We start from the raw sequence: 13,298 nt of genomic DNA, 5'->3' as shown, positions 1-13,298 counted from the left end.
GTAGATAACTCTTTGGATTAATATGAGTAACAACAACATTTAATTTTCTTTTGGGATCAATAAAGTATTTGTGAACTGAACTGAATTTGAATACAGTATAGGCCACTTTATGGTTATAATTTGGGAACACTTTGCTAGAGAAGTAGGGGCACTTCTATGCTCCACCGGCTGCATCCTGAAAGGACTCACTTTGCTTCACTTTTTCTATATTTAATATTAGTCTGTGGAGGTTCCTCCATCTTTTCTCCAGTGTTAGTATTTATCTAAATGTTATTATGTCTTTATATAATATATGTAGAATTTCACTTTTTTGCAGTTGTTATTGCATTAGGTTGTTTACTATTATGGGTGCATACATTTTGTAAACACCTTATGTTCATTTGGATCCTTAACTATTTTGTTTTGCTGAGTTTAAAGAACTGGCTTTGGGAGAGGACTAGTTGAAAGTTAAACTAGGAAGTGGAACAAACCATCAGGCTGCTGGAAGCAGGGGACTTGATGATGAAGAATCTGTCTCTCTCTACTAATAGCATAACTGCTAAAACATTTTGGTGTTAGGTTGCTTTGTTGTTACAGTTGTTTTGTAGTCAAAATGTGTTGGTTTGAATTAGTTGTTTATGTTTATGCACTGTTTGTCTACTCTCCCATCCCTCCCTGTTCGTGTAGGCTAGTCTTTGTGTAGAAATTCCTTGTGTGAGGTCAGCTTTGGTTTGTTATCCTGAGTTAGGTATGCCTTAGTTGATGATTTCTTTTGGGCCCATTTTGTGATATTTTTGAGATTTGCTGTTGAAAGACTTTTGTTAAAAAAAAAAAATATATATATATATATATATATATATATATATACATATATATATATATATATATATATATATATATATATATATATATATATATATATATATATATATATATATATATATATATATATATATATATATATATATATATGCCTTTGTCCTTGTGCCTTACTGGTTGGACCGTAACACAGCCTCTTTCCAAATTGTACTAAAATCAAGATTTTTTTCTAAATAAAATTCTACACACAAATACCCTGGTGTGACAATGTAGAAAAAAGTTTGAGATTTTTGCAAATTTAAAATGAAAAACCAGCTGCTGTTGCCATGAAGCTCAAAACAAAATTTTTCAGATGCAATATAGACAATGGCATAAGTTTGTTATTGTTCTTACTAAGAGAACCAGTTATATAGAATATCGGCACTTTGCAGATTAATGACAGAGAAACTCCACACAGTTAGAAAATATTGCTACTGACAAATGAGAGTTTGTTGCAGAACCCACCATGACAATCTGCAAATTGCACAATCTAAGAATTCTGCATCTGTTCTAGATATGTGCTTATACCTCAGGGAAGGAATGGCTTTTCTGGAACTGAGAAATGGAATAGGCTCTCACATAATCCCCCATCTCTTCTCTCGTCTCTATGGCTCGCTTCACCAACCACTGAAACAACAACAAATGTAAGCAATACAATGCAATACAAGAACAAACCAAGTGCTATGGAGAGTGGAGAGCATGAAAATACAACAAGTAATAATGAACCTAGTTTATGAACTAATTAATGAGACATTCATTTTTTAAAACAGGAAATAACAAGTGAAGTAATTTATTAAAGATATAATTAAGACCCTTATGATGGACAATAACTGTGGATTTGGTGTTCCCTCGCCCATATGCAGATCACCGGGACCCCACCTTGGAGCCAGGCCTGGAGGAGGGGCACATTGGCGAGTGCCTGTTAGCCGGGCTGGGCTCAGTCAAAAGAGGAGACATGGGTCCCCCCCTCTCATGGGTTCACCACCTGTGAGAGGGGCCACAGGGGTCGAGTGCAGTGTGGGATTGGGATGGGTGGTGGCCGAGGGAGGGGGTCCTGGCGATCTGATACTCGTTGCAGAAGCTAGCTCTTGGGAAGTTTAATGTCACCTTGCTGGTGGGGAAGGAGCAGGAGCTAGTGTGTGAGGTCAAGAGGTTCCGGCTAGAAATAATCGGTTTCACCTCGACGCATGGCTCTGGTTCTAGAACCAGTCTCCTTGAGAGGGGCTGGACATACTTCCACTCTGGAGTTGCCCATGCCCACTCTGGTGAGAAGCGCTGAGCAGGAGAGAGCATACTGGTTGACCCTCATCTCGCCGCCTGTACGTTGAGGTTTTCCCCGGTGAACGATAGGGTAGCTTCCCTCCTCTTATGGGTGGGGGGACGGGTTCTGATTGTTGGTGTTTCCTCGCCAAACGGCAGTTCAGATTACCCATCCTTCTTGGGAGTCCTTGGAGAGGGTACTGGAGAGTGCCCCTCCTGGGGACTCCCTTGCTCTGCTGGGGGACTTCAACGCTCACGCGGGCAATGACAGTGAGACCTGGAGGGGCGTGGTTGGAAGGACCGGCCCCCCCGATCTGAACTCGAGTGGTGTTCTGTTGTCGGACTTCTGTGCTCGTCATGGATTGTCCATAACGAACACCATGTTCAGGCATAAGGGTGTCCATATGTGCACTTGGCACCAGGACACCCTAGTTCGATGATTGACTTTATTGTTGTTGTCTGGGTTGGGCTCTCCAATCTCTGGGGACGAGGTCGCTGAGGTGGTTAAAAAGCTCCTTGGTGGCAGGGAGCTACGGGTGGATAAGATCCGCCCGGAGTTCCTTCAGGCTCTGGATGTTGTGTTGGCTGATGCAACTCTACAATATCACATGGACATCGGGGGCAGTTCTCCTGGATTGTCAGACTGGAATGGTGGTCCCCCTGTTTAAAAAGGGGGACCGGAGGGTGTGCTCCAATTACAGGGGGGGTCACACTCTTAAGCCTCACTGGCTAGGTCTATTCGGGGTTTCTGGAGAGGAGGGTCCGTCGGATAGTCAAACCTCAGATTCAGGAAGAGCAGTGTCGTGGAACCCTGGACCAGCTCTACACCCTCAGCAGGGTCCTGGAGGGTGCAACCAGTCTACATGTTTTTTGTGGACTTGGAGAAGGCGTTCGACCGTGTCCTTTGGGGTACCAGGTCCTTATATACAGACTGTCAGGTCCCACTATGACCGGTGTCAGAGTCTGGTCCACATTGCCGGCAGTAAGTCGTGCTCATTTCCGGTGACGGTTGGACTCCGCCAGGGCTGCCCTTTGTCACCGATTCTGTTCATTGCTTTTATGAACAGAGTTTCTAGGCGCAGCCAAGGTGTTGAGGGGATCCGTTTTGGTGGCCTTAGGACTGCATCTCTGCTTTTTGCGGAAGATGTGGTCCTATTGGCTTCATCAGGTCGTGATCTACAACTTTCGCTGGAGCGGTTCACAGCCGAGTGTGAAGCAGCCAGGATGAGGATCAGTGCCTCCAAATCCAAGTCGATGGTCTTGAGCCGGAAAAGGGTAGAGTGCCTTCTCCAGGCCGGGGGGGCTGGAGATCGACAGACAGATTGGCGCAGCATCGGGAGTGAAGTGGGCACTGTACCGTTCCGTCGTGGTGAAGAGAGAGCCGAGTCAAAAAGTGAAGCTCTCGATTTACAGATCGATCTATGTTCCTACCCTCATCTATGTATTTGTGTTGAAACGCATCATGAATTAGTTTAAACTTCCAACTTCACCCATCAAATTTAGTGGATAGTCCCGCTGAATTTTATGGATGAAGTGAACAGACATTTGATTGGCTGCTTCAAACAAAAAGTCAAGACAACATCTTCTGAATTTGCTACGACTCAACTCTACATCTTCTTTGGAAAGTGCAGAAATAACATCATTAAATTGTTGCAATTTATTTACCACAAACTGGGTGGTTTGATCTGAAATATTTCTGATAAGTTTAAGTTGGTGTCAGTAAGTGGGCGGGGCTGACATTGATCCTGTCTGAAGTCTGTGGCAGCTTCCTCCACACAGTGTGATATTATTGTGAATATTTCTTTGGTTTATGTTAATAAAATTAAGAAATCATTGAGTGATTTTGTACACAACTGGAAACCTGACTTCTTGTAAGTATGTGGAAGAAGCAGAGCAGCAATCAACAGCAAGAATGGAAATAGTCCATTTCTAGAAACATTCAATAATCTGGGTCCAAAGAAAGCCAGGGCAATTCACATGCAAACAAAACGTGACTTAAAAAAAAAAAAATTAGGTAACTTCAAAACTTGAAGTCACCTGAGCTGTCATCGCTTAAAATAAGTGTTGGTAAGTTAATGTATAGAGAAGTTAATGAGTCATAGCAGATAATGTATGAATCTCATCCAGTGAACCGCTGACGTACCAGACTTCTTTTAAATTAAACTAAGTGGTGCAACCTGAACATGCCCTCATACCGTCTGTCATGAGAAACTTATGTGGCTTGGAACACAGTCCAGCTTATGTAGTTCTAATGTTTTCTAATAAGCAAAGTACTCATATTAAGTAAGTGATGACTGAATTATAGTAACAACTATCATAGTTTTGTTGTTTTAAAATGCGTAATGGAAATATGCATCTTACTTGTATCACTGGGAAAATGTGAATAAAATCCAAGCCTTGGATTTGATGGGGTTCCAGGCGATGAGGACATTTCATCTTTGGTAAAACAGAAACAATTTTCTCTGTCAGGGCTCTAAAGAAACAGGCAAAAAAAAAAATATAGAACTTACATCAACAATAACTAAACATTTCTCCTGTTAGCACTGTGTTACACAATTATAGCTTCTGAAATTGTAAACAAAGAGATACTTATTTTGTAGGTCTTTTGATACTTTAGTTACACAAAAGTGAAAAGAATGGACTTTACATTTAAAACTGCTAACAGTTTTAAATATCTAAGAGAATCTGACACAAAATAAAAGCTTTTAGATAAACAACCAAAACAAATAATGCAATATCTGTCACTGTGCAAAGATTGCAATTATGCAGAAAGAACATAAATCTGAAAATATGGATATCAGTTAAAAGCAGTCTCTTCAGGCAAAATGACAAAAATGTAGAGCAACAGGTAAAATAGCCTTTTGAATCCAGAAATGTTACGCTGGGCCTCACACTACAATGTAAACAAAATGATTTCAGAAGGGCCCTTTATTTGTCCAGAGTGTGCATGTCTCTTGAGTTAAATAAAAATGCTTATGTTAAATGCCTCACTAAGTCTGGCGTGTTTCCAGGAAAGGCTAGAAGCCAGTTATGAGCTTGGCGTGTCACCAAAACAAAAACACAGACAAGAGACCCGCTTTAGTAAACACTATGGCATCTGTCCTGACAGAGGTCACTACAATGTCCCTTCAATAAATGCTTTTGCAGCATGCAAGTACGGTGTCCTACAGGTTTCAAAAAAGTCCTGCCTGACATTTGCAAGTTTAGCAGAAATGGCTCAGAACATTTCTTGAACACTGCCATCATATTACTTACATTTTCTGTCCAATAGTGGAATTTTCCTGGAAGAGTAGATCCACATCTATGTCAAAGTTACATGTGGTTATGCACCAGGTCATTCCACCAACAACCTGTGGGAAAGCAAAGGAAGGACAATCTAAGAGAGATGGAATAATAAAGACTTCTGCAAGACACAGAGTGATGGGAGGGATTCATTACAATTAGATTTTATTTCATAACTACAACAGCTTTAGTGGACAATTATACAGCCACAATACAATCATCAATAACATGGTCAGACCAAGTAAAGTAGTGAAAGTCTAGTTGAAATTTCTTTCAATCCAAGGAGCAGACTAATTACCATAAAATTGGAGCAGATGTCCTGAAATTATCTTCTGGAGTAAACAATGGTTACCTCCACAGAAACGTGTGCAGTTCTTAACACTGCATTACAATGGATGCCACACCTTGTTTGTTTAGCAGCAACCACAGCCTCCCAGACACTGTCCAGAAATGTGTACTGTTTTCCTTCACCTAAATGTCCTGTTTAAGAAGGGCTCTCAAGTTCTCAATGAGGTTTAGGTTTTGTGAGGAAGGGGGACACTTTGTTATTATTTCATCTTTAAAGCCTTTACTGGCTAGTCACATAGTGAAGTACTTTGATGCATGTGATGGAGCATTGTCCAGCATAAAAATCATGTTCTTGAAAGATGCAGACTTTTTCTGTACCACAGCTTGAAGAAAGTGTCTACTAAAACTTGGCAGTAGATGAAGGTCCAACATATTCACCTCCACCTTGCTGGTGTCTGATGTGAAGTGGAGCCCTGTGCCCATTATTGATCCAGCCACACAGGCCCATCTATCTGGTCTGTCAAGAGTCACTCATCAGCCCATACAGCTTTTGAAAAAAACGTCTTCAGATATGTCTTGGCCCAGTCTTGATGTTTCAACTTATTGGTCTTGTTCAGCGGTGCTCGGGTTTCAGCCTTCCTTTCCTTGGCCATGTCTCTGAGCTCTGAACATCTTCTACTTCTGGGAACTCCAGGTAGGTTTCAGTTCTGGAATATGACAGCACTGGGAGATAATGGGTTCCTGGTAGCTTCACATTTGATTCTTCTCAAATCTTTTGTAATTAATTTACATCTTTTTTTTCTCTCAATACATTTCTTGCGACCCTGTTGACTAGTATTTGCAGCAAAACGTTTGATGGTTCTATGATCACGCCCCAATATCTGAGCAATTTCAAAAATGCTACATCCCTCTGAAAGACTTCTTCAATTTTGGACTCTTCAGAGTCTCTTAAATTTCTTTTTTGACACATTTTAAGAGGAAAAGAAGCTGCCTAATAATTATGCACAACTTGGTGTTGATCTCGATCAGCCTCACCCTCCCTCAATAAACAAATACATATCAAATACATATTAAATAAACATTTGAGTATATACAGCTTGGAGTTGGAAAATATACATAAAAATGATGCTATGGTCAAAACAAAAACTTGTCTAATAATTGTACACATAGTATAGTTTACTGGTGTACAAGAAAATCTTTTTAAAAAGATATAAAAAAGGCTTCTTAACCTGGTGGAGGAGAGGCAAGTAAAGCCTGATGGCTTTAAAACAGGCTTAAAACACACTGGGGGAAACCCTGGGAGAACACTGCTCAAAAAAACGCAAGAAGTAATAACCATCTAAAATCAGACAGTATGATGCAACATTTATGCTAAACTAATGTAACAATTATTACATAGTGAATAAAAGTTATAAAAGAAACATACCAAGTTGATGTTTTATATAGGCCTGTCACGATAGCAAATTTTGCTGAGCGATTAATTGTCTCAAAAATTATTGCGATAAACGATAATATTGTTTGAAGACCTCATCCTGTAGTGTGTGGTGTGTTACGGTAGATTGTTCTGGCGCTCCGATCTAAATCGGGTTTTCCCCACTGGGAGCTTAACGCAGCCTGTTGAATGTGACAGGTAGCCAATCAGAAAGCGCGGATTCTCCTCCTGCTTTCAGAGGGGAAATTACGAGGGGAATCCCAAACAGCTGACAAGAGGCAACCCAAAGTCCAGCGGACATTGGAGATGATATGTGGAAACAACATTAATGTTTATAAAACATTTTGTGCAAAGAATATAGAAATGATGAGGGGAGGAGTTGGAGCCAAATTGCTACACAGTTGATGAATCTGGTAACTTTTCAGCTGTTCTTTGTTAACGTGACATAAACAGATTATAATGATTTTCATTCAGTCAGGACGTTACACTGACACTAGAGCCACATGCACTGCAGGTAGATTGTAGTAAAGCATTGATTAATTACTGGTTTTAAAATGAGTTCACTGGACTTGTAACCATTATTTTCTGCCCATTGTTGGACAACAGGCAGGATCGAACCGTTGTACCTAGGATTTCTGTCGGCTAATGTGTGATCTCTCAGGTTTTGATGTTGTAGTGTGAACTGGACATTACACTGAGGAAATGAGGAAGGGAGGGTCAGTGGAGAGCAGCGGAGTTTAACCTTTTTTCATTCAGTGTCATCAACAGAAAGAGAAAAAGGCTTGAAGAGACGATAATGCAGATAATTAAAATGACGTCGATAGTTTTAATTTATCATTTATGGCGACAGGCCTAGTTTTATACATATTTGTAGAATTGTCTGTGGATTCCCAAAGCAGTCCCTGCACAGAAAATAACTCTGTTTGTGGGGGACATGCCATGAAAAGATTAGGGAACCCCTGGTCTGGATTATTCTGCAATGATTCAATAATATCTAAAACCAAATTCTTTTAGCTCCAAAACTAGAACACTTCAACCACGGACTAGATAGATTATTGGTGGTCAGTACTACATGAAGCTCGTTTTGAAAAAATGCAAGTTAAAAACAATATTTTGCAACAAGTAAATTAAATCCAATGTTAGGTATATGTAAGCTAAATGTGAGCATGAGATATATATCTCGTCAGCCCTTAGATATTTTTCTAGATCCGCCCCTGCTGGGGGTGATTAGATGAAGCACCTTATCAAATGGGGACAGGCCTTTGATGCGGGCCCGGAAGTAACCCGCAGCCAGCAGCAGCTCCAGGATTTCTGCCAGCTTCACGGTTTGTTCCTCGTCTTCTCTGCTCTCCACCTGAATAACACAAGTAGCTACAATCAGACAGCTGTGTGTTAATGTAGATTAGCCCCAATTTTATCCTCATCCAGTTTTCATTCGGTCTGTTCTGTAGTTTAAGTTGAACTAGATGGAACCTGTCTGCCCGGACGGGTTCTTAACTCTACCTGGATCAGCTGGCCTTCCTGGTCGTACTCTGCTCCAACCTTCGATCCTGTTCTCACTCTGAGGAAGACAGACGCAGCCGCCGCCATGATGAATGAAATGCGATGCTAAGTCACATGACTACGTCACATGATAGAAATATTGGATGATCTTCTTCTTGTCCGGTTGACATGCAACGTTTTGGTAAACTACCGCCACCAACTGGAATGAGGTGATGATTTGATCCTCACTGTTCTTAGGACAGAGAAATGTCAGTTTGTCTGGAGTAATACTGGAATACTATGACATTGTGTTAAAACAATACTCTGTCCTTGGTGAAATATTTTTCACATTTCCTCTAAAGTGTACTTATTTTTCATAAGCATTGTTGTCTGTAAACTTTTAATATACTGACAATTTGTGCAATTCTATGGTAATATATTGGCAATGTACTCTTGATAAATGTGAATATATTGAATGTGCAATAGAATTTTTTTCAATAGAAGCTAATGCCATTCTTGCTAACAGCTCTCACCCTTTAAATGCTGTTTCAACATCTACCTTCTGGCTCAGATATGGAAAGTTACAGGTACAAACACTCCTTTGTTCCTACAGCAATTTCTCTTTATAACGCAGGAGAAGGAGTGGGGCTCGCATTGTTGGTGCTGTTCCATGTATCACTGATGTTTGTAGCAACTGTCAGTCGACAATGATATACACTGCTGTACCTTTCCCCTTATGTAATGATTTATCTTTGATGTCTTTTTTGGTATGTTTTATTGTTAGTTTGTTTTTGGTCTTTTAGTTTTTATACTTGCAGTAACATTAATTGAGCATTTGGGACATGAAGAAATCTGAATCACCTGGAAAATGTGTTGTAATTCTTTCTTCTGCATACTGGAATGTTTGCAGTACTGTAATAGATAGTGAAGCATGTTGTAATGTACATCAACAGCTGCAGCAGCTTTATTAAAGACACAAATAGGTCCATAGAAAAATAATACTAATAATTTAAAAAACAATCACATAAAAAGATAATAATCACATGTACAAGTCACTGATTTACAGAAAGGCTAAACTGACAGTGATTCCACATTCTGGACTTAAACCTGACTGAGCTTTGTGAAATATCTTAGTATCTAGATGATGTTGTTTGTAGAAACACGTAACCTCCACATAAACCTGTACAGAAGGTTTCATAAGACAGCATGAAAAGTGGAGACACCAACAAATAACAGACTAGCACTAGTCCGTCTCACCATCCTCATTCTGTCACAATATACCACTTGGAGTTTCTGTAAAATGCTTTGTTTATACTGTCTACATAAGTGAACAGCACACAGAGGAGTGCAGATTGCTTTGCAGGGGTCTGAAACTCCAGGCCTCGAGGGCCACAGTCCTGCAGTTTTTAGATGTGCCACGGGTACAAAACACTGGAATGACATGGCTTAATTACCTCCACCTTGTGTAGATCAGTTCTCCAGAGCTGGAGAACTGGAGAACTCCACCTGCAGCAGAGAGGCCGCAGCAGAGAGGCTGCAGGACTGTGGCCCTCGAGGACTGGAGTTTGAGACCCCTGCTTTAAAGAGAGCCACTTTCACTGAGACAGAACACATCCTGAACTTGCGTACCAGCTTGTGCATACATTAAACGACATTGTCTGTTAATGTCCATATCATCAGTCAGATCATCAGTTATTTAATCCCCCAGGCATCTGACAGCAGTACACACTTTAAGAACAACACCAGATAAGAAAAAGTCAGGAAGCATCAACTTCTGATCCTCCTTGGTTCTAATAATCATAATGTTACTTTTCAATGCATTGCACATAATGTCATACTCCTGACCACATTGTCACCAGGTCCTCAATAATTGTTGAAGACCAGCACTACAAGGACTAAAAATAACTAAATCATCAGCATACATGACATGGTTAATTATGGTCCCACCAACAACACACCCTGCCCCACAGTGTTGCAGCCACTTTGATAAATCATCCATATATACATTAAAAAGAGGAGGAGACAAAATACTTCCCAGTCTAACCCTGTTCCTTATTTTAAAAGGTGCTGATGGAACCGGATCCTTTCTGCGTTGTGCAGGTTTTATTAAGTGATCAGGCCGCAACATAGTTTGTCTTTAAAAAAATGATTTCTCAAATTTATTCTGACGAGAACAACATATAGAAAACAACCGTGTTACAGGCTGCCCGCTCCAAGTCCTACACAAGGACAACATGACAAAAGGGGAGGGCCTAAGGGCACAAACAATTTAAAGACAATACCACAGAAGAAGAAATCAAAAGGAGGGGCTTCCGCTCTTAAAGTAACAAGGTTAAAACAATGTTTCAGTCAGGTGAGAAACAATACAAATAATCAACAAAAAGACATTTTGTGTAATTATAACAAAAGAAAAATACAACCAGGTTACACTGACACACAATTACCCCATCTTATGTACATTAACTGATGCGTGTACCAAAAGGACAAAATTCTAACAATAGATCTGGGAACCCCTCTGTTCTGTAGCTTGTAAAATAACTTTCATAATTACCCTGATCAAAAACCTTAGAGGCATCAATATGACATAAAAATTGTAGAGTTGCACCTATTATACAAATCTAAAATCTCTTTCAAAGCAAAGACACACATATCTGTACCATGCTGCATTTTAAAACCAAACTTGTTATCTGAAGTAAGTAGAAAATGTTCAATCTTACTCAATATAATCCTCTCCAGAACCTTGGATAGTACACTGGCTAAAGCTATGGGCCGATAATTATTCCTGTTATTTATTTTGCCAACTTTATCCTTTATTGTAGGCACTAATATAACAGCTAAAAGTGAATCAAGTACAATGCCATGGACTAAAAACCCAGCAAAAACAGAACAAGCAAGGGAAGAAAAAGTTTTCTGCTTGAACATTTGAAGTGCTCTGCAGACACCTCATCCATATCACAGGCCTTATTATTCTTTAGGATCATGACTGTCTTATAAGTTTCTTAAACTGAAACTTTCACGTCTTCATCATGTGTAATACTGTCTGCCATAAACGGGGAGCTTTTAACACAGTTAAATAGTTCATAATAATACTTCTGCCACCTTTGACTAATTTCCTTTGCTCCATTTACACCATCAATATTTTTTGGTAGACCCCTTTTATAATTATTCATATTCTTTATTTCCTTCAGAAATCATGTGTGCAGTTGTTTTGCATTTTTCTTGCAAGCAAATTAGACTTCATTGTATCCTCAATTGTTTTAATAAAACGTAGGGCATATTTAAAATTTGCATTTGCCCGTTTTTTTATACTCAAATAGAAGACCATGCTTCTGCCTGCCTGCCTCAAGCCCAGCCTTAAAGGCCAGTCTGGCCTCAGCATGAAGCTCCTTCACCACACAAGTAACTTGGAAATGACAAAAGTAGAAAAAAATGTTTACTGACAAACCGATGAAAGTCAGACACTGCTTCTAAATTGTGGCTCAATTAAAATGATGGCAGCTAAAACTTATTAGCATGTTTGTGTCTGTGACCAAAGAGCTGATGCACCTTTGGTCTCATTTCTCCCAGAACCTGTCTGGTAAATTCAGCCTCACTTTTTTATGATTTGCTTTCCTCCTTGATCATTTCACATCAAGTCCACCTTGACCTTGAAGTTCACCTTTACTTTCTGGACTTGGTTGTTCTGAACTTTTAGTAACCATTCATATCATAATTCTCTTGAATTTGTCCATTTTCTTCCTGCAGCCACAGCCAGAGAGATCGACTCCAGTCCTGTGGACCTTAAGTTTCAGAATAATCTGTACAACTGTAGCCATCTTGGTCTGTCATTTTATTATTCTGTTGAACCTCAATTAAAAACAATGTCAGATTTTTATTGGTTAATTTTCAGTAAATTTTTATTTATTACTTTTGTCAGTTTCAGGTTGTTTCAGAGCCACTGTGGCATTTTCAGTCATTAACAGAAGAAACTAACAACTTTTTCCACCTGTTAATGTTGTGGATGAATGGACACATAAGTGTCCATAAATACATGAGGAGTGTGTGTAAAGTTATGTTGCTGATATGTAAGGACACTGTGTGTGTTTGAGATGAGTGACCTCTGGTCAGGAAGTCCATCAACATGAGCTCATCTCTGGTTCTGCAAACCGTCCTCAGTCTGAAGAACCATCAGCCACATGATCATAGAGATCTGGATAGAATAAGAGCAGAAAAGATTATGTGAAAAACTGAAAAACACCACAGGTGATAGTAAAGAGAAACACTTAAAATACAGCATATAAGACACAATTAAATTATATGTTTATATTTCATCTTTCTCTTCAGCTTTGTCAGTTTTTCTGTTGTCCTCATTTACTCAGTTTATGATAATATTTTGCTCCTGTCTCATCTTTTATCAGTCTGCCAGTATTCTAAAACAGAGACATAAAATCATCTCAATCTCCCCCCAAAACATTAGAATGTACATACAGTATAACATAATGAAAATGTACAACTTAAGAAATAAAATTTGATTTGTTCTCTTTTAGAGTTTGGTTATTTTGAGATGAGGAGCTGGATTCTTCCTATTAAATTCTTAGTGAAGGTAATTTTATTTATATGGCACATTTTTAGCAACAAGGCAATACAAAGTGCTTTACATAAATTAAAAGGAAATACAAACAAATTAAACCAAAGGAAAGAGCAAAAGAAGAAACAAATCTAATAATGTTGATTCAAA

At 39.4% G+C, this 13,298-nt stretch overlaps 2 protein-coding genes across 6 annotated transcripts in view; one reads left to right on the top strand and one right to left on the bottom strand.

Moving 5' to 3' along the window:
* insig2 (insulin induced gene 2) overlaps positions 1-13,298 on the top strand; it is a 41,866-nt gene that overhangs the window by 2,589 nt on the left and 25,979 nt on the right. The window lies entirely within an intron of this gene.
* Positions 1-13,298, bottom strand: part of ccdc93 (coiled-coil domain containing 93) — a 35,638-nt gene that overhangs the window by 20,683 nt on the left and 1,657 nt on the right. For 2 of the 5 annotated variants that reach the window (XM_044131925.1, XM_044131926.1), the window contains exons 2-7: positions 12,679-12,770; positions 8,603-8,660; positions 8,340-8,453; positions 5,353-5,447; positions 4,459-4,570; positions 1,366-1,464 (exon numbers count right to left, since the gene is read on the bottom strand). In XM_044131925.1, coding sequence (XP_043987860.1) covers positions 1,366-1,464; positions 4,459-4,570; positions 5,353-5,435 — 294 coding nt within the window. In that variant the 5' untranslated portion in view covers positions 5,436-5,447; positions 8,340-8,453; positions 8,603-8,660; positions 12,679-12,770. Of the gene's footprint in view, positions 1-1,365; positions 1,465-4,458; positions 4,571-5,352; positions 5,448-8,339; positions 8,454-8,602; positions 8,802-12,678; positions 12,771-13,298 lie in introns of those variants that run through there. The other 3 variants (XM_044131920.1, XM_044131924.1, XM_044131923.1) reach the window with 2 other exon arrangements.

The sequence above is a fragment of the Gambusia affinis genome, linkage group LG11 (assembly GCF_019740435.1).
Source record: "Gambusia affinis linkage group LG11, SWU_Gaff_1.0, whole genome shotgun sequence".
Lineage (NCBI taxonomy): Eukaryota > Metazoa > Chordata > Actinopteri > Cyprinodontiformes > Poeciliidae > Gambusia > Gambusia affinis.
This window is presented reverse-complemented; position numbering and strand designations above follow the sequence as displayed.